Source organism: Cyprinus carpio, chromosome A1, assembly GCF_018340385.1.
Source record: "Cyprinus carpio isolate SPL01 chromosome A1, ASM1834038v1, whole genome shotgun sequence".
NCBI lineage: Eukaryota > Metazoa > Chordata > Actinopteri > Cypriniformes > Cyprinidae > Cyprinus > Cyprinus carpio.
This window is the reverse complement of record NC_056572.1, coordinates 24,597,588-24,619,265: the sequence shown is the minus strand read 5'-3', so window position 1 is coordinate 24,619,265 and position 21,678 is coordinate 24,597,588. Positions and strand designations below refer to the sequence as shown.

The 21,678-nt window shown below is 39.8% G+C and overlaps 1 protein-coding gene across 15 annotated transcripts in view; it reads right to left on the bottom strand.

The window, feature by feature from the left end:
* LOC109087255 (teneurin-3) overlaps positions 1-21,678 on the bottom strand; it is a 489,736-nt gene that overhangs the window by 99,525 nt on the left and 368,533 nt on the right. For 11 of the 15 annotated variants that reach the window (XM_042758649.1, XM_042758644.1, XM_042758654.1 and 8 more), the window contains 2 exons: positions 19,724-19,930; positions 4,878-5,106 (listed from right to left, as the gene is read on the bottom strand). In XM_042758649.1, the coding sequence (XP_042614583.1) occupies positions 4,878-5,106; positions 19,724-19,930 (436 nt within the window). The remainder of the gene's footprint in view (positions 1-4,877; positions 5,107-19,723; positions 19,931-21,678) is intronic. The other 4 variants (XM_042758695.1, XM_042758701.1, XM_042758729.1 and 1 more) reach the window with 1 other exon arrangement.

The following is a 21,678-nucleotide window of genomic DNA, read 5'->3' as shown; positions in this document are numbered from 1 at the left end:
ACAGGATAACGTTCCTTTGACACAGAAGACAGCGAACAGGGATTTCGGAGCATGAGGGACAAGATAACCATTGTTAATTGATTACAGCAGGCATGACATCAGGCTGGAAATTGCTATGCTAATCCATGTATCTCCTTTCACATTTGTCATCCTCTGACAAATGCCTTCACAGAAGATTTAGGAAGAGGGAACGTGTAAAAGAACTGAAAAATAACTTGACAATGCATATATATGGTGGCGTAATCGAAGGTAGTCTACTTAAAAGAGAATATAAATTCTGAAATTTTCAGACATGGAATTACTATTTGACACAGTGAGATAAACTGCTGAATGTGGAAACAAAATTTCTACTCTTCTGCAAAGGACCTAAGACCTTCAGAATAAATAAACACATTTCTTTTATATCAGTTTTATGCTTCATTCTTGCTAACCAACAGCCCTGTGCTTCACACTTTCAAAGAATTTTTTTTATAGTGGATCTACAGTACATATATCGACAATGATAAACAATCTCTGTCATTATGACCTATAGAAAAAAAAAAGGTCTGAATGATGGTAAAATTCATGTTTCCACTTTACATCACAGTATGGATGCAGAAAAAAAAGAACAAATGTAAAAAACAAATACAAAAAAGAAACAAAAGCAAAACAAACAAACAAAAATAATCATACAACTATGTGAAGGAAAATCCAAATAGGGGCTATTGTTATTCTCAAGGAGCCCATTTTTTTCAAATGCTGCCTCCAGTGTATTCTTCTGCAGTGCTACTGTGAACATTTGCTAGTTATAAAAGTGACAAAGGACAAAGTGTCAGTACTTAATGATCCTAAGCACTTAAGCCTGTACTGAGAGGCATCTCACAGTTGCTGTGTGTTTTGTCTGTGTGGATTGACCCTGACTGTTCCCTGTTCCTAAACTGGTGGTGGAGATCACAGATAAAATATCCAAACATCTAAAGGCTCTTGACAACTGGCTGGGCTTGGTAGGATGGTGTGTGCTTGTACTCTGAACACAATCCGCTATGAGTCATCAGGCTTTCACACTTTTTTTGATCTTCTATTGATGGATGATGCTTTGCTTTAATGACAATTTGATGTCTGGTTTTGTTTTGAAGCAATAAATCACTACTCTTTAAAACCACTTACCAAAAACAAAGACAACAAACAAAGTAAAGAATCAGCAAATGTTCATTAGGCATGCTTTCAGTTTACTGTCTACAGCAAATGAGCTGAAAGTCGTGAGGTCTATCTTTAGCTGTCTATCCTCTGAGGCGTGACATGGGAGCAGACCTATGAGTCAAAAGTGCTTTGAGATTCACATGAGGGACTCCTGTGTGGGGCTGATGTGCACTTTGCTGGTTATCTCCACTCGGAGAACAGCTTGAAAATAAAGCTGTTTTGATATGTGCAAAAATAAAAAAATGTCCAGAACAAAGTATGTTGCAAGATGCTTTATTTTCCTAGAGCAAGGAGCGAGGTTTTGGAATGTCAAGAGCTTCAGTGTTCTCTCTCATTTCATGATAAATACATTACCACTCCATCATGAGCAGAACATGTATATTAACAGCTTAAGAAGCAAGAATTCACCACACATTAAACAGTGTTCACAGACTATCAACAGTAAGATGAAAGATAAATATAACGCTAAAACATTGAAACTTTGGTCCTGAAGCAGATTTGCTAATTGCCTGGTTTCCATTTACACTTGAAATATTCAGACTCTGAATGTGGAAGACATCTTTGTGTGGAGATCTTGAGTTATTTTAATCAGTTAAGGACCGGCAGGTGTCTCAAGAGGCTTCTCATGTTTCTCTATTCCCCACTTTAATAATATCATCAAATAATGATGAGAGCAAAGACAGTAGAGTGAGGTAATTGACTGTACGAAAGCAATAGTCAGGATCGTTTAGACTCAATTGTCTGTTTAGCACAAATTATTCACAAATTACAAGAACGTGGAAACATATGCTCAGACGTGATTTGTATTTCACCACAAGGTTTATGACAATGTCAATAATGGCTTAAAGGTACAGTCAGTAATTGCTGAAACAATGCCACCTGAGCCCCGGGAACCAATCGTTCATGCTTGTAAACACAGGAAAGCAGTCTTCATTGAAGCATATTGGAAGTGTGTCGTTGGAGCAATTTACTATACCTAACAGCCTGTGTGTTGAACAAATTCTGAATTGTTCCTCTAATGAAATTTATGGAAAACAGCCACTAAATAACGTCAATTGACAACTTATTCCACTGCAAGTAAATTAGCAGGACGCGTTTAAGGACTGGATTGTGCAATTTTCTCCAAAGGCTAATGCATTTTTTATTTTTTTTTTCTTCAGCCAGCATCTCCTGCCTCAAACAAATCAATGGATTTGTTCAGGAACACATGTTGTGAAGCGTTTGCATTTCCACTCTTTGCCAGTACGTTTTTGTCCATTTACTAGTGCTGTAACGTTTTTAATCATTTTCATCTAAACTTCACTATTGTGCCTGTCGGGGAGCTTGATGCTTTGTTTATTTTAACTCTAAAAGTCAGTCTGTATCATGTAAACAGTTGTTAAGTAAGCTCCATGTCTAACTTGGAACACAGCACCTTTTGAACCAATGCTGCCACGCAGACATGCAACAATGTGTGCTTTCAAGCGTTACTGAATGAGTGTGTTTTCAGAGTGTTTATCTGGAAAGATGAAGCACTATAGTAGGATTTACAAGCATCTGTGAGTGTTAGAGACCCTACTGACTGTGTGTGGTCCAGTGTGGTCTTCCTCAGTTAGATCTCAGGACATAAACAGAAATTTTAGCTCTCTTGCTAACATCTACGGAAATCTACATAATGCTTTGTCAACATGAGTGGACGACCACCAAATTCATTTTGAGGATATGGAGTGACCACTGAGACAGAGAGAGAAGAACAAAAACAAATAACAGTGTGTAAGTTGGAAAAGAGACAGAAAGCAAAACAATGGGGGTGAACAACAATGGACTAAAGAGCAAAAATCTTGCTGTGGTTGACACGACAAAAAGTAAAAGAGTAAGACGGCCACATAGTAACAAAAAAGTGAGTGGTGAGGAAAACAGAGAAACAGAGGGAAAGACCATAAAGGACGTGTAGCTGTTGGATATTCCTGTTTTGGGACCACTGTGTCCATGTGAAGGGCCATGAAGTGAACTCGAGGGCGGCGGTGCTGAGGCAGGTGTGTTATTGCTGGATCTCGTAACATTGTGTTTGCACTGGCTCTGGCGCTCATAAAATATAAACTCAAAATCAAGCCACTCGCATTCCTGTAGACCTTAGTCAGGGTACGTGTCATATTTAATTTAATGCAACTGAATACGAGGCTGTGAGGGAGATGTACAGTCTGTTAAATGTCTAATTTTTGCAACCTATTTTTGTCCAATATTCTAGTAGTCTACACCGATAGCAGTGAAATTTCACAATTCTCAATATCAATTTGAATACCACAGCAAAACCTATTAACATTATTAATTAAATAAATGCTATTAAATTTAAATATCAAATATAGCCTTTTCTCAATAAATTTCAGAATAATAAACTCAAAAAAATTAAAATAATTAAAATTTAAATAAATGCTATTAAATTTAAATATCAAATATAGCCTTTTCTCAATAAATTTGAGAATAATAAACTCAATAAATAAAAATAATTAAGTAAACAAATATTATAATAATCATAAATTAACAAATATAATAAAATAAATACTACTTGTAAGAAGATTATTATTATTATTGTTGCAAGTTTAATATTAATAGCATTATTTGAATAATATTTTCAGCAACATGATGCCTATAAGGGCACATTAAGGTCTAATGCATAGATCCAGTATTTTGCTTGATTATTTTATTTCAGGACAAATGGACTGTATTTACATCAATACCTTTTCAAAATGCACATTTTCATTGAGAAGTGAATTTGACCATTAATGCGTGAAGCTGCATTAGGCACTGTCTGTACCGCAGTAATCCTGTAGAAAGGTACTGTTTTACTGCACATTTACATTTATTTCAGTATGAACTTGGAACCATTTACATCCCTAGAGCATTTTCAGAAAGACAATTTTCAATGTTTTGTTGGCTTGACACCATTAGCCACTGAACGGATTGTACATATATCCCTCAAAGCCTCACTCTCATTTACATCAAATTTAATATTCTGTCTATCCGGACTAAGGTCTACGGCTTTCAGAGAGAAAGTTGAATGACTCTTGTTTATCTCTCTGCACTCATTCCCACTCTGTCTGTCTCTTATATCATGCAGGATGAATGAAAGGAGTGCTACAGTAGGTGGTAACATCGGTTAATGGGGGAGGTTTAATCATTATATATACAGTGTCACTAGAAAGAGTAGATCAAAAACAGAGAGAGGCCATTATGGCGCTAACGTGCAAACCCCCAAAATAAAGCGTTCCCTTCTGCTAGTGTTTAAAGACCCTTCAGTGTATCCTCCGAGCTTACAGCCTCACTGATTTATGGGGGGAAAACAACCAAGCCGTATCCTCCTGTATGCTTGGCGAGGCCTCAGTCACTCACATTCTGGGATGTTAGCAGAGTCATATACTTTTTGAAGCTTCCATATTATAAACCGCTTTAAGAGACGGATGATAAACAGAAACTTAATTTAGAAAAAAATCCTCTATTTGTGATAAATTTAAATTATATTTTGAGGCTTGTTAGTATTTCTACTAGTTAACTGGATAGTGGCTGCATTATAAATAAAAGCCCTGCAATCACACTGCTTTGAGACAGAAATAAAGGCCACGTGTCCTGCTGTGTGAGTAATGTCAAATAAAGGACCTTTCCATAACACAGGTCACACTTTGGGATGTAACTGTGCTGGTGTGTACAATTGCGTAACTGACCTACTCTCCAGCGGCACATTGCTGCCCAGGACCCAGCTGTCCTGCAGCGGCACTGACTCGGGTGTGGTTTGCAGTTCGGCGGGGAGGGCGGCCGGAGGGGCCGGGCTCACGTTCCTGCGGCTGCTCAGAGAGTTGTGGTTCAGTGCCGTCACCGACGGCTGCTGCTTGTGAGGGGGTGGCACCGGTGGCAGCGTGGACTGGCCCTGCTGGTGCTGATTGGATGGTTGCTCTGTGGGAAGAATCAAATTGAACTGGGTTAACCAATGGCAAACCGGCGCAGTAATGTTGTGCAGATGTAAGCAGTTGTCCTTGGTAATTAATCGTGGCAAATGTGTCTGGATGAATGTGCTTTTGCCAAAGAACATCTGGGACATATTACAGTAGGGTGATGATGACTTAAAACTATTTAGTACCAACCCCCACCAGCTGTCGAACTGATGACAATGACACATATGCACGCACCCGTACACATATAAACATACGATTGAGACGACTGAACATCCGCTTTCACATGTGCCGGGGACCCTGGCCACACTTATCTGTCAAAATTGCAGTAAATCTAGCCTTGGGTTTGTTTGGGACTGTACCATGTTAACGAGAAGTGTATGAGGCAGCAGTGTTTGGGTAGTGGAGCTTCATTGCCTGAGCTTAAAATGCAGTCACATTATAGATATTTTAATGAAATTTCATGGGTAAGAAAGTACATTGTCTATTATCAATAATAGGAAGCACAGCTCACACAAAATTCAAACCAAGCAGCTTTATTAATTTGCATAAGTGAACCTGTTTGGGGAACGGATTTCTATTGTGATGACTTGATTTTGCCAGTTCAAAATTCCCAGAAAAACTTCTTCAACCTTAAAGTCTAGTTGCAACTGTTTATTTGTACTAATTTTACCATAAAGGTAGTGACCTAGGCAAAGCTAGTGACACAATGTACGTTTACTCCTTATTACCCCTTTTTCTTGGCATCTTTCTGTCATTGTCTTGTTTCCTCCTCTTTCCTAAAGGCGTCATGCAATGAATGAGACTTGGTGGGTCTCATTGCCAGAGGCACATAATCAGAGCCTTAAAAGCACTTTTGCAAGCTCCTTAACACACAAACTGGTCGTAGTGCAGAGGTGAGAAAAAGGGGAGGTTTTAAGGACTGATTAAGCTGTGTACTTAGCATTAACCTACAACTAGCTACGTTGATTTCAAGTAAGGGATCATAAGCGGCATTTGTCACACTGCAAGGGATCACGTCCTTCTTTAAACCTCTGGTGAGTCAAATCTAGAATGAGAAATTGAAAGAGAGTGAAAGAGATTACGTGCTGTAACTTGAGGCCAAAAAATCCTTTTTCCTTGAACACAGATAAGATGAAACACAATGATATGTATGCGAAGCAGCCTTTCCAGAAAGACAAAACCATTGCTCAACTTACTGCTCTCTGCTGTGTTACTCATATGGCTGTCTTTGATGGCAGTTTGATGCAGCAGGGTTGCTATAAGAGCTAAGCAGAATGACAAACAGCGAGCAAGTGAGTGTGCACTGCGGTTGAGAAGCTTCTGGCAGATTTGGACTGCAGCAGAAGAATTCTCCTCTGGTGAGACAGGGCCATTTTGTGCTGTCTTTGACCTTTTCTAGAGCTGCTTGTATGTGTCTGTTTCATTCACTCTCATCTCCTGTTCCTTTCTTTGAAACATCTACAGGCTTGAAAACACTCATGCTAGTAGATTATAATACAGTAGGTTATAAGAATGGCTTTTGAAAAGTGCTCTAGACTTATTGTCTGCTTGCACTGTCACTTTTTTCTAAGTCTGAAACCCCAATTGTTGCCATTGTGTTGTCTTAACCTCTATGTGTAATCTGTAATTTTACCCAAAACTGTTTATGCATGTGTGTCATGAAAAACCCCTGCTGTAGATTGTTCAAGGTTGCCAAGCAAAATTCAAAAGATATGCGGTCACAGGTGTGCAAGTATGCATATATTTTACAATAGTTTCAGACATACCTAGTCAGATTCAGAGGTTGAAATTCCTGCAAAAATAAGACTATTGTGATGTATACTGTTAGTGTGATATATATGATTTTTGTCATACAGCCCATCCCTAAGGATGATGGGATTCTAGCCCAGCGGTTCAGGTGTGTGTGGCTGATCATGAATCAAAGAGCTCAACAGAGGATGTTCTGACCACCCCCGCAGTATACTGGGATACAGTGTGCTCTCTTCAAGTAAAAATGTGATGTGCTGAGAGAATGCAGGAGAGTAAGAAAGGTTTGCTGAGAGGCTGAAAGAAGAAGACAGGTGTGGTGTGGATTGCTTAAGGCAACATACAGGTACATGAGTGCAAATCTGTTGGGAATCACAACACATCTAGCTTCTAGCTTTTGTCTGAGGTCTGTACACCTGTTCTGTATCTCCCCTAAAAGTCATCCACACAACCCTCCCTCCCCTAAAAAAGGATTGATCTATTCTTTGACCAAAACAAAACAAGTACCTGAAACCCAGAGGCGGTGAAAGTGCACAGACAGCTTTCAGATTGGATTCTCATAACGTCCTCGGGAGAGTGCTTGCGTACATTTCCATAGTCTCGGTGTACACGTTCCATTGGGTCCTATCTACTTTGCAGCTGGCGGCTTCAAAGAGCACAACAACAAAATCAAAAACAATCGAGGGAGAGGAAAGAGTGACTGCTGAGCCTGTTAAAATTCAATTTCCAGCCTCCTTTGCAACCGATGGCGCATGGTACCATTCACTCCCATGGTAATCAGACTGTCAGACATACAATTGTTGTGGGAAAGGCACTCTTCTGGACTCAATTCACTTTTGGCCCCAAAAGTAAACACAACTCTATATGCTTCATGTGTCATTAGGCCTGGGGAAGATAGACTTTCAAATAGGTGTGGCAGAAGTTTAGCCCAAATGACTCAAAGGCACACTACAGCTCACAGGAGTGGTCTGATCAAAGCTTCTCAATGCCATTTAAAAAAATTCCCCCAAATTCCTAATGTATTAAGCAAATCTGTGAGTGCCATGCTTTTCCTAAAAGATATAGACTCTGACATACACAAGATAAACATATCTTGTGCTAACCCAAAGGTTGCAGGTTCTAGGCTCAGGAATTGTCGGTGGGGGGAGTGAATAACCAGCACTCTCTTTCACCCTCAAGACCACGACTAAGGTGAAAACCTTGAGCAAGGCACTGAACTCCCAACTGCTCTCCGGACACTGCAGCAATATGGCTGCCCACTGCTCTAGGTGTGTGTTCACTACTGTGTGTGCACTTGGATGGGTTAAATGCAGAGCACAAATTCAGAGTATGGGTCACCATACTTGGCCACACGTCACTTCACTTTTTCACTTTCATTTCATAGTAAATATACCGAGTACAGGTGGAATGCTGCACTGGTCAATCAGCTTTTACAGCTTTTTGGCCAAAAAAAAAAAAAAAAAAAAAAAAAAAAACAAACAAACAAAAAAAGTATTGTATTGTCAAGTATTGAATTAAAAATTAAGAACAGTTTTCTGAGAATTATGTTTTTTATCTCTATTTTGGATAAAGTCTCTTCTTTTATAATGATATCTTAAAGGGGTCATATGATGTTGCTAAAAATAACATTATTTTGTGTATTGGGTGTAATGAAATGTGTTTATGCGGTTTAAGGTTCAAAAAACACATTATTTTCCACATACTGTACATTATTGTTTCTCCTCTATGTCCCGCCTTTCTGAAACGCGTCGATTTGTACAAAGCTTATCGGTCTGAAAAGTGAGGTGTGCTCTGATTGGCTCTGAATATTACGCCCCTTGCCATACTGTGATGTGTCCCAGTCAGAACACCCCGGCGTGATAAGACAAAAACAATAAAACCCATTACAAACGAGGCATTTGTTGCATCCAGTGAGGACATAATTACGGATTGTAATGACTTATACTGTGTTTTTACGTGTTGCGTTGCATCGCACCGCATAAACATAAAACCATGTCTGCATTTTTGATCGGAAAAATGACAAACAACAAGCGCTACTCTACACCAGTGGTTCTCAATTCCAGTCCTCACGTCCCCCAGCTCTGCATATTTTGCATATCTCTCTTTGTTAACACACCTGATTCAGATAATCAGCTCGTTAGAAGTGAGCTCTGTGTGTGAACTGTATTGCCATTGATATGGTCCCTACACAGTGTTCATTGCTCCCTACTCCCTGAGCAGTGGAAATCTGTTTTCCTCACTTTGGAAAATTTATTCACGGATTTATGCTGTGCAACGTCTTCACACACACAGAGAGTGTGACAACATATACCTCTGTAAATAAATACAATTTAAATTCAGGTCTCGCACACTTCAATGCACATTGAATGGAACATATACCTTCGCTTCAAACTGGAATCATGGCGGAATATCCTGTGATGTCCACTTACATTCAAATAGAACAAACGTCTAAAGTGATGAGAGACATACAAAATGTTCAGAGCAGGGGGGTGCGAGGACTGGAATTAAGAACCGCTGCTCTACACTGCTCAAAACTTGGATTTGAATCATTAGTGGCAAATCCTTTACATATGTAAACGTATTTACAGACTTTGAGTCAGAACAGCCGGCATTGTAGTCTTCTCACTCAGGATCAGGAAACAGTCCTCCATAAAATGCACTGCTGACATCTGTATATTTGGGTTGAACTGTTCTGGAACAGTGTTGTAAATACAACTTAACCACTGATTTCTAGTTGTGTCCTCTTTTGGAAGGCTAAACAAAGTTTTTTTTTTGCTTTCACAACGAAACAGCATCTCCACGACATGGCGCCGGTGGCAACAGCGAGAATCAAAGTTATGCCTTCTTTCTTCGTGTGAACATTTGGGTGGTGTTATGCAAATCTCCCCACATCGTGATGTAGACATGTGGGGGCGTGTTTAAACGAGGCATTTTAGGAGGGCGTGGATGATTCTTAATTTTTATAAAGACTATCTCTTTGGGTTTGAGATTTTAGTCTTTGCACCTTTACAGATCTTCTTTATGCACCATGAGCTTGTAACACTCCAAAGAGAAAGGAAAATAAAAGTTTTCACAGCTTCATTTTAATCCCAGAAATTACAGTTTAGACCTGAAGCCACTGGGTAGCCTGGCTAGCAGGAGTTGAATGAAATAAAGAAAGAGTAAATGAAGTGTGGGATCGGATGATCAAGTATGCTGATCAGACACACTGCATTTTCAGCAATTGCTCACCTTATCTCCATTTAATATCACGGGAGAAAGGTACATGATGTATTTAGTTTTACAATAGACTTGCACACACACACACACACACACACACACACACACACACACACAAAAACCAAAAACTTGCTACCCAATACATCTCAATTACACTGCCATATGCTTGCAACACAGGTGCCATAACCGAGCGTGGATGGACATTTGTCACGCAGTAGGCCCTGTTAGCCCCATCGTGTCTGTCGCTCTCCAGGGACTCTGCATACAGACCCTTTACATGCCCAGCAACACTGACTTAAGCCCGCTCTCTGACCTCCAGGCCTGACCCCTCTCAAAAACCCATCTACATTCAGACGACAGCCTCTGTTGATGGCAAAGTGTAACCAAGCCTGTGGCTGGGAGAACGTAGTCATTGGAGAGAAGGCCTGGTTATGTCAGTCCCAGACGATGGGATGGGACAGATGCAGGTTTTATGGCCCCGAAATGCGATCTCTGATGGACGATCCTGACGGCTGTAACTCATGGGAAGTGGCCCATCATTCTCATGTGCAGCAAATATTTTAAGAGCCCTTTTGATTAGGATTTCACAGGCAGACTTGAAATTCCAGCCAGTGTAATATATCTCTTAATGGGGCTGAGTGATAGCTATTCAAAAAAATAAAAAAGTAATGAAAGTGCAGCTTATCTGTACCAGCACATCTCAGGCCTGAGCTTGTATTTCAGAGCTGGTTCATCAGCAGACTTCTGACCTGTAGTAGATGCATGTGTGCGGGAGACAGTGTGTGCAAGGAAACGGAAACACTAATGCCCTGACACCCAGAGTGTCAGTGCTTATATCCGCGCTGTCAAACTCTAGATTACCTCACATGTCCTTCACCCACACCTGTCAGAAAGCTGGGAGCACTCAGAGAGGCCTGTCATATCGAACATCCACCCCCCTTCTTGTCTTTTCTCAATGCTCATTTTGTAAACCTTTCCTCCTGAAAGAGGTTTTACAAAAGGAAGGCCTGAGTCGCTCAATGGGGAGCGTCTATCAACGTCCATCAATGTCTCTTTGCTGCATCTGCTCACAATGGCGGAGCCAGGCGAAGGGGGTGCAATGTAGTCAGACAGGAGTTTCGTGTTGTGGAAAGGAAGATATGTTAATGGCTAAATGGGGTCTAATAGAGCTGTGAGAGGCAGAAAGCCAAAGGAGGACTGAGTTCTTGAGACAGACTGACAGTGGTGCTTTCACAGTGGGACATTCATTAGGCTAATGAGACTGTTTATTTACGTCACATAACTTGTGTGGCTGCAATGGGTGTGGGGAAGAGAGAGGTTTGGTTCATTCGTTGGTACGATGCAGGATGGGAAACAGAGGACAAGGTGGTGTGCCCCGGGGTCTGTGATTAAAGAGAGTGGTACCGTCTTTGATTTCTAGAGCACATCTGGGCCGAGGCTAACCTCACTGATGGATATGGCCACCAGCTCCACTGCCCTAGATTACAAAACACACGCTTGACCAAACATGAAGATTCAGTCATCATTTACTCATGTCTTTCTAAAACCCATTTAGCTTTCTTTCTTTCATGGAGCGCAAATGACAATTTCCTTTTTTAAATAAAGTGCTGTTCACTTTTTTCCATGCAATTACAATGAAAACACCTTAAGAGTATCATAAAAAAGATGAGTAGATGAGTCATCCATATGACTCATCTACCTTATTACAACTTTTAATGTCATACAATAGCTTTGTGTGATAAAAAGACCAAAATACATTGTTAAAAGTCAGTATTCACTGATAATCTTCATTGTCAGTGGACTGTGACAATCCTGAGGCAGAGGGAGTCTGATCAGTGTGAATATATTATTCAGACCAGTTTTGTGAAGTAGATTATTTCAATCACAATAAGAACATCATTACTTTTCCCATGACTTAGATTTAGGTCTGTTTTTCTCATAAAATAATTGTATAGTTTCAGAAGACTTGGAATAGAGTACATAAGTCAAACTGACTATGGGTTTGTAAACAAATATGACAGAATTTTTAGTGAACTACAGTATTCCTTTAACAAACATATGTCACGAGAGAGTAATTTGGAAGGTCTGGAGCTCCTGGACGTGAATTTTCATGGACTGATGATTGAGGAATTTGAACAAATGAAGACTGAGATGTCATGTCAGATGTGTTTTGAGTTGTTCTTGCTCATTCCCTCTGGAGGATGTCTGAGAACGTCACTTTTTTGAAATGAAGAAGTTCAGTGGTACTTTATTGCGGCATGTCTGGCATTATGATAAGTGGGATTACTTGCTATCCTAACTGAAAGGCCTGTAAAATGTCAGCTCTCTGTCGTCAATATGTGTCAAGATGCTAAATTGACATTTCAAAAGCGCACCAGTCGTTGAAAGCTAAAGCTGTCACTCAGGGGGCTTGACAGGAATGGAAGGAAAGGTTATTTGTCAACAATGCAGCGGCCTGTCATGTTTCACCTTGCAGAACTTCTCTCTATTTCATTGGCGGGGGGGGTTAATGCAGACCGCAGCAGGGAGTGGGCGGCCATGCAAAAAGCTGAGTGACATATCAAACTCTCAACTTCCTTACAGATAAACACATCACACAAAGATGATTCGCATCACTGGAACACAATGCACACAGACACACAGTGTCAAGGCTTCTCTCAGATGTGCAGATCACAAATGTCACAACTAATGATGTCACAATAGGACAGTTTGTAGACGTTTGTTTAGAAATAATGGCTAACAGAAGCAGGGGCTTCTAGGGCTATGGTTTCTGGGCCCCCTGAACAGCATATTGACTTGGGCCCACCTCGGTAGAAATCACATTTTGGGGTGGAGGGGGAGCGGTTGGGGTGCCACCTTCAGTTAACTTCACAAGTTGCTTAAAATAAAATAAAAATAATTAAACTCACCTAGCACACAAAGTGAGCAAAGAATATCATGTTGCCCCTAAAAAATTAAGAGGGGCAAAAAGGCAACAAGCAAAAGGCAACAAACCTGCTCAGTAAAGATACAATCTATATTGGGTTGAACAGAATAAATCTCTTTGAGGTGCATGATTGCTTGTGGTGAGAATGATTTTAAAGGACAATAAACAAGGAGCTTGATTCACGTGAAAAGCTTTCCTGCAACTTGAAAAAATAGCTTTGCCTGATTAACAAAAAGCCAGAGATAAACTACAACAGATGCTTTACACTAGACCATCATTTTATGATGGGAGGCTAAAATCTTTGTTTTCCTGTAAAGGAGAGATCAAGTCTTTGTCATTGTATGCAGGCCTTGCCTCTTTGTGTGGGAACTGGACAGAACACCACATCCTCTGATCAACGACCCAGACAGAATTGAAAATGTCTCTTTTGTGAAGTGTCTATGGCTGACAGGTGTATGCGTAAGTGTGTGGGCGGGTGACCGAGAGGAAAAAAGGGGCCCGATATGGGTGCATCAAAGAGACATCAATTCTTCAAAAAAGGAGGTGGGAAAAAAGAAAAAGTTGGGTGATTCAAGGTCTCTCCTGCTGTCTTTTCCTATTTTGCCACCGCTAGTTTGGGCTTCTGGCCTCTAACAGCCAATTTAGCATCAACCCCCAACAGAGAACAGCCATTTCCAAAGAGTAATGAACAGAGGCAGAAGGGACAGCTCACCACTTGACTCAAAATTTCGACCAGTCTGTGGCACTGTGGGAGATATGTGGTCTCCCACCCTCAAAGAACTGCAGACAGTGGCTTTGAATGGTTATTAATGGCGGTATGTCTGAGGTACAGTAGAGGCCCCTCATTTTGGGTAGCACAGCTGAAATTGTAGGTCAAGTAAATGGAAAGGAGGAAGCAGAGTTCCCTGTTCCTGCTCCCGCTCGTCAAACATTCGGACAGTGTGCTATTTATAAAAGATAAATATCAGCAGGTTGTGACATTTATCTGCCTGGCTGTCTATGATTTTCTGAGGGACAAAGTGGTTTTTAAATATTGACAAACTCAAGGGCAAATCATTACTGGAGATCAATTGAACCTCTAGCCTGCGTGACACACTATGACGAGTATTTCCTGAAATCTAACGGAAAGCGAGGCATAGGGAAACAAAGAAAAGTAATTACACCATTCAGAAGGTTGTAAATTTCTCAAACTGTCAAAGTGCGTGTTGGCAGTGAAAGGCAATTTAAGATGTACCTACGAAGTGGAGGGAGTCTGACATTAATCCTCAGCCTCAGAGCTGAATTGCAGGTTCATAATTTGGCGTAATTCAGAGTAATTGCTGTGGGGTTTGGAGGGATATTATTTCTTTTTTCCACTTTGATGAGTCCCCTGATATTACCACTTGGAGGTGAATTAAAGTGCAAGGTTGTATTTCCGAGGCAATAACGCATGAGTTGCAATGCTATATGAGATTGTATGCAACATCAAATTGAATGAAGAGCTGTGATAAACAGCTCCCTATCTGAGATGAGAAAACCAAGGAAGTGTTAACCTTTCAACAACCTCAGGCCTATTGTCTTCCATCTGCTGAAGCTGGGTTGGAAAATGCTTGTGGAATATTTTTCTTTCCTGTAGTATCCGTCTTTTCTGCACTAATTCAACAAGTTTAGTTTGGCTCACAGTGACCAGCAGGAAGCTCATGAATACCCACGGTGAGATTGCTCAAGGTTAGGAGTTTGCTCAGGCAGGGTGATTATTCACAAGCTGATGGGTAAGCTAATCGCTAGCTGTGTCAGGTGCTGGACAACCATTACCTTGTTTGACATCGACAGCTCTCAGGAAGAATGAGCATTATTTAAAAAGCTGATGACGAAACGTTTTGGGTGGTAATGTATTTTTAATGAGCAGGTGAGAGCCCATGTTTTCTGCAGCAGGCGGGTGCTGAGCAACACAAACACAAGACTAATGTGCACACACACACACACACACACACACACACACACACACACACGCGCACATGCCTTTTAATGAGCGGAGCAGGGTTGGTTGTTTGTTTGAATTGTATGTGACTTACATTTGGTTTTGCTTTTACATCCAAGCCGCGCAAGGGGAGCGGAAGCTCTTCCTAACAGCCCAATGAAGTAAATGTTACACAGAGAGAGGCAGACAGACTGGCAGAAAGACGTATTACTGGTGTCAAAAATTACTCCATGCAACCTTGGTGCAACCGCCCACAGACCTCCAGCAAGACAATACACACGGTTCCTTTCAGAACGAAACATTACATTAATCTTTAACACTTAAATCCATTATAAATAATCCAATGTGGAATCACACAAAGTTGCATCACATTTGTGAGTGATGGAAGAAACTTCATGAATACACACAAGATGTGCTTTGCAGCAGCTTTTTTTCTTTTAACTATATATATATATATACACACTCGCACATATTTTTACATGATTCTTAATATACATTATATTTTAAGAACCGTAGAAAAGTGAACAAAACTACAAAATAACATTGTAGAGAAAAAAAATCATAAAAAAATTATTTAAGTAATAAAAATGTAAAATTAAACTATAGCAAAAAGGATATGTATATCGTATGCATTATATTGATGAATATCTTGTGCACAAAAAAACTAACTTTAATGTGCAAGTTAAACACATTATGTAGAGGTTTATCACACATAAAGGTTTTTTTTTTTTTTTTTTTTTACCTAACTGTGAGATCTAGCTGTGATCTTGAAGATGACTTCCCGTTTTTTGTATTTTGGGAACTAAACAGCTTCCAAAATCTATTTTCAAAGGTGTTATTCTGACCCTAACCTAACCTCTTTCCAGAAAGAAAAACACTGTTTGGGCGAACGATGCTTCTGATCTGTGTCCAACCCTGATTCATCAACATTTACAGCCCCACTGGACCGTTTATTGCCCCCCATCTGGAGCTGGATCATACGGAACACTCTCATGTTCATTCTCCAGCAGGCACTGATGTGGTCGGCTAATTTAAAATGTGGCCCATACACCAGATTTCTCTCCCTGTTCACTGAGAAAACATGAAGGCAGCGAGGAGAATGGAAGTTAGAAGCCAGAAAGTGAGAAAGAGTAGGAACTTAAGCAACCCGTGTGGCTGAGTGAGCAAGACACAGGAGTTGGAGGCCTCCATCGGCCCCGGTAAACGTTATTTGAGTTCCTGTGCTATAAAATTGCTGCTTTCATGCCCACTGCACCTGACAATAGCAATCGGTGCGTGGCAGGCCTGGTGACCAGAGGCTCCGTTTCAGAGAGTCCGCACTACGGTGCGCTGGCAGCTTCAGCAGACCCCTGGCTGGCTAATTGACAACAAGTGTCTATGTTGGATGGGTTACGCAGGCAGAGGGTAATCGCTCTCGACGGACATAGCTCTTGTTTGCTGTCTGTCTATCTGTCTTACTGATGTGTATTCTGCATTTCAAGTGGGTTTTGACACGATAACAACAGAACAGGGCATGCTTATTTTATAGGCGCTTTTCTCAACCTTTATTTTTATTCTCACAAAAAAGCAAAAGCGGGAGGTGCTTTGGGAAGTGTAAATGCAATGAATTGCTCAGGCCATGAATCATATAATACATTTTACAAACAGACATTATTGTTTAAAAGTTTGGGTTGGTAAGATTTTTAGAAGATTTGAGAAGTCTCCAATGCTTACCAAGGCTGCAAAAAAAAAAAAAAAAAAAAACCCTGTAAAAAAGTTACATTGTGAAATATTTGAGTAACTGTTTTACTGTTTTCTGTATATGAAAATGTTATTTATTCCTGTGATGGCAAAGCTGAATTTTAAGCATCATTACTCCAGTCTTCAGCGTCACATGATCCTTCAGAAATTATACCAATATGCTGATTTAGTGTTAAAATAACATTTCTTTCTATTATTAACAAAGTTAAAAACAGCTTAATATTTTTTTTCAGGATTCTTTAGAAAATATTCTATTCATAAAATAAAATTCAAAACAACAGCATGTATATATATATATATTATAATTAAATAAATAAAATAAGAAAAAATCTGACTGACCCAAAACTTTTGAACTGAGTATTTATTATTATTATTATTATTATAAATTGTGTGATTAATAGTGTATATATTAAAACAATTAAATCAATTATTAAATGATAAATTAAAATATTAATCTATCAAGATGAATAAAGTGCAGATAAATTGCAACTAAAATAAATAGGTATAAATAGCTGTGAATAGATAGATAGATCCTTGAGCCAACTCGGTTTATCCCTTCCTCCCTCCGTCTCCTCTGTGTCTCCCACTTTCCTGTTCCTGTTCTGCTTGAGTTCATGTCTTTAATATGGAGTGCTGCAGACAGGAGCTGGTGCACTGGCCTGCTGTCTACTCTCAGACTATTAAAACCTGGCCTCTGAGGATGTGCACTAGAGCCTTTTTTTCAGCCTGTCCCTCTCTCTTTCAACCCTGATTTCAGTTTGATCTGCTAAGTGGGCCGGGCAGCCCTGCGTCTCCGCAACGATCAGCAACAGCACCTCCACTCATTACAAATATTGATGATCGCTTCAAATGATGAGTTGTCAGTGCTTGGAGTGCTTCCTGATCCCCACTTGACAGCCACACGCAAGTCAGCCTAAAAGACTTACTGGCGGTAAATGTGGGGTTTCCTAGTCAAGCCTTCATCGCTGTGAATCCAGATGGTTATCGAGAAAGCCCTTTACTTCAGATAAAAGCTCAGCCATTATGAGTAGCCTGACACTGATCTGCTTTTTTTTTTTCTTCTTTTAGCTGGTGCTGCTTTTGATTTGGGCATGGATCACATCATATGGATGAATAGAAGGTGAGTTTTCTTTAAAAGCAGCATACTGTAAACATCTGGATATGTGTGGTCCTGTTTGGGCTCAGAACTGAAGTCTGTCAGCCTTCCTGATGTCAGTGCAAGGAGACATAAAAACCTATATCCTATAAAGTGCTCTTAAAACAACATACTTTACTTATGCACCGCAGAATGAAGGAATTATACAGAGGACAGCCCTAAATTTAATTTGCCACACTATTTCGCTGAATAAACAATGGCGAAGTGACTCCACGCATTCCTCTCATAAAGCAAATCTAATCATCAACATTATGGATAAATACTAGGCCAAATGAAATGTTTCTGTTTAAGGCAGGCTTTTAGAGGTAAAAATACATCAACACCAACATCAACACCACAGAGTGAGGTAAGTGGATCTTGACAGGTCTGCTGGTGATATAGGATTCCTGTTTTGGGTTTTCATGTCACTGCTGCAGCACTAGATTAGGATAAAATTATTGACGTAAACCAATCTGGCTTTTGTGAGGAAAATGTTTGGATCAGATCAGAGCAGGACAACTGTCCCATCAGATTTTCATTGTGAGAAGAGCTCATTGGTCATTGCCAAAGCCTCATCTGACTGCCTTTGATACTTTCAAACTTGCTAGATGCTATCAGAGGGTAAGCAGGGAGTTGGGTTAGTGGGGCTGTGAACACTCGCCTGCTGAGAGACACGGCAGAGACTCCCTCTGATTCTCCAATGACTATGTAAATTAAGCGTACGCATGAAAAAACGGCTAGTGGGACGCTGGGTTAAGATGATGCTGATGACAGCTGGAGCTCCTAAGGCTCTCAAACAAAGACACAGAGGTCATGGTGCATGAGGACAAGAACACACCAGCAGAGTGTTTGTTTGTGTTAGCGTCTGAAAAGACACAAGATGAAAACAATAACAGGAGGAGGCTCAGAGCATAGCTGCTGGAGAGATGGGAAGAGAACACATACTGTAAAACAAAATGCGCTCCGAGTAAAAGCACACACATACTATTTGTGGCTTATTTTTTAAAGGGATAGTTCACCCACAAATGCAAATTTCATCATAATTTATCTTTAAAACCCCAAATAACTTTCTCCTGTGGAACACATACAGACTTATCTTGCACAATATCCAAGCTGCACTTTTCCTTACAAAAAACGTGAATGGTATAATAGTATAAATCATATGGGCTGCTTTTATGGCACATTTATGGTCTTTAACCACTTTGATGCATACATTTCTAAGCTCCATATTCTCCTATATCATACTATACAAGATTCAAATATGATAATAATAAAAAAAAAACATATAAATAAACTTTTTCTGATTTTATATATATATATATATATATATATATATATAGTTTATATATATATAATATATATAATATATAATTGGAAAAGGAGAAATGTTGCCTTGACAACTAGTTAAAATAATTTGTTTTAAAATATTTTTTTTTTAATTTGATTTCCATTTATGTTTATTTCAAGTAACAATTGTTTATTTTATTTTATGGTTTTACTTTTAGTTTTAGTTATTTATAATAACGCTGCAGTGAGTAAACAATGACAGAATTTTAATTTGTGAGTGAACTATTCCTTTAACTTAATTCAAAGTTCAGTAAAATCTAAATAACTGTTCTCAGGATTCCCCCCCATCCCCTACACACACACACACACACACCCCAATCTACCCAGAAGTTGAACACCACTGACTGGATGTGACATTCTCTAATACAGTTTTCAACAAAGCCTGCATACACTTCACTCCAGTGTTTATATATATATATATATATATATATTATATATATATATATATATATATATACTAGAAACACACAGCCTTCACGCTTTTCTTACTTCACAGACCTAGGAGGACAGAGTGAGAGAGAGAAAATTGGGGGTGGTCACCTTACCATTACAGCTGTGGCTGAGGGCAGGCTGCGCTACGGGTCTATAGAGAGCGGACGTGTACTCTTCTTCCGAATCAGAGTCCTGCACCGCCTGCGTGGTGGCATTACTTAAGACGGAACTCTGGTTGTCATGGAGATTGGGTGAGGGTGGTTGAGAATGGGAATGCTCAGTGACTGATGGACTGGAGAGAGAGGATGGCATGGGAGAACCTAAAGAAAAAAAAACACTTTAAAATAAAGGAAAAAATAAAATAAAATAATAACAACCGCAAATGAAAAGAACAAACATAGAGCAGCTACTTAAAAAAAAATTGCATTACTGAAAATAAGCAAAAAAAGTAAATAATTTTTTTCTTTTTAAAACTCAAGTTTGCGAGATTTTTTTTCTTACAAATCAAAACCAAAGTGCATGTTCATGAAGCTGTATCAAAAGCATGCATAAACACAAGCAGCGTGAACAAAACATCAATTGCTTCCAAACATAAAACAGCAAAGAATGAAGCATGTTTGTGATGTTTCTGCTCCACTAGCTGTGGGCACATGGAAGTTGGAAATGTTCTCCACAGAGCTCACAGTTGTCTTTAAGGCCACAGCATTGGTGAGCTGCATAAAGTTGTAAGGCCGAGGAAACCTCTCTCTCTCTCTCTCTCTCTCTCTCTCTCTCACACACACACACACACACACACACACACACACACACACACACACACACACACACACACACACACACACACACACTTGTTTTCCTTGGCTGGCAAATTCACTTTATCTTCATCTTAGATCCATTTACCATTAACTCAGCCATTAGCAAATGGACGCTGGTATGGGCATACACACATGCACACACACAAAAGCACACGTACTAACAATATTAAGGCAAGAACATGAGACTTCAAAAGGACTTGAAATACTTGAAACTCTAATTATTCATCAGACAAAGAGATATTTATGCCTGATTTGTAATGAGAGAAAGCCCATATTCCATGCTATTCAACTGAAAATGTTTTCATCTTGTTGACATTTTCAGAGTCTTCTTGTTACATGAAAAGGCTTTGCTCTTTTCCTCACTCACATCTTTCTAATATAGTCACCTTCCCAAACCAGGACACACACACACACAAAAAAAAAAAACTGACCTGGGTTCTATGCCTCCACTTAGCATATAATAACAGCTTATCAGACATGGTCAAGGACCCCTGATCTGAAAGCAGTCAAAGGCAAAGGTTGAGGGCAGTGAGTGAATAGTAATTAAGCTGACTGGCTCTAAGCTCCCTGTCAGGGGTCTGGACACACTCATGAGACAGTGAGCAAAGTCACCTCTGTTTCTGTGGCGTTTGGCTTTGGAGTCCTGGGCACACAACCTTCTAATTACCTTCTACTCTTTACATTACACTGCATTGCGAAAGAGAAATAGAGAAAGGCAAAGGACACACAGACGAAAAAACCAGTGTGTGTGTATGTGTGTGTGAATGATAGTGAGAGAAAAAGAAACAGAGAGGCTGAAAAAGCAGGGGAGAATTATTATTTTGTAATTATTGCAAGCGTTATTTATATATTTATGATTTGAAACACAATTACCGGCAGATCCTCTGGGAGCAGGGCTCACAACAGCCAGCCTGCCCATCCCCACCAACAAATTAAGTGCCATTAACATTATGTGCTGCCACCGATACACCACTGTGTGTGTGTGTGTGTGTGTGTGTGTGTGTGTGTTGAATCTACCGAGCTCAGACCAACTGACTAAAGCAATAAAGTCTTCACTCTTGGCTGAACACTGATATAAAGATACACATTAAATGGCCTTTGATTCAACACTGCATTCATTACACAACAGACAGGGCTGTGATTGGTCACAATGCTCAACCGCTGAAAAACAACTTGCACGATCAATTAATCACAGCAGCTGTAACTGCAATGTTGACAACTATATTATTTAATTAATTGTTCTACCTTAATAT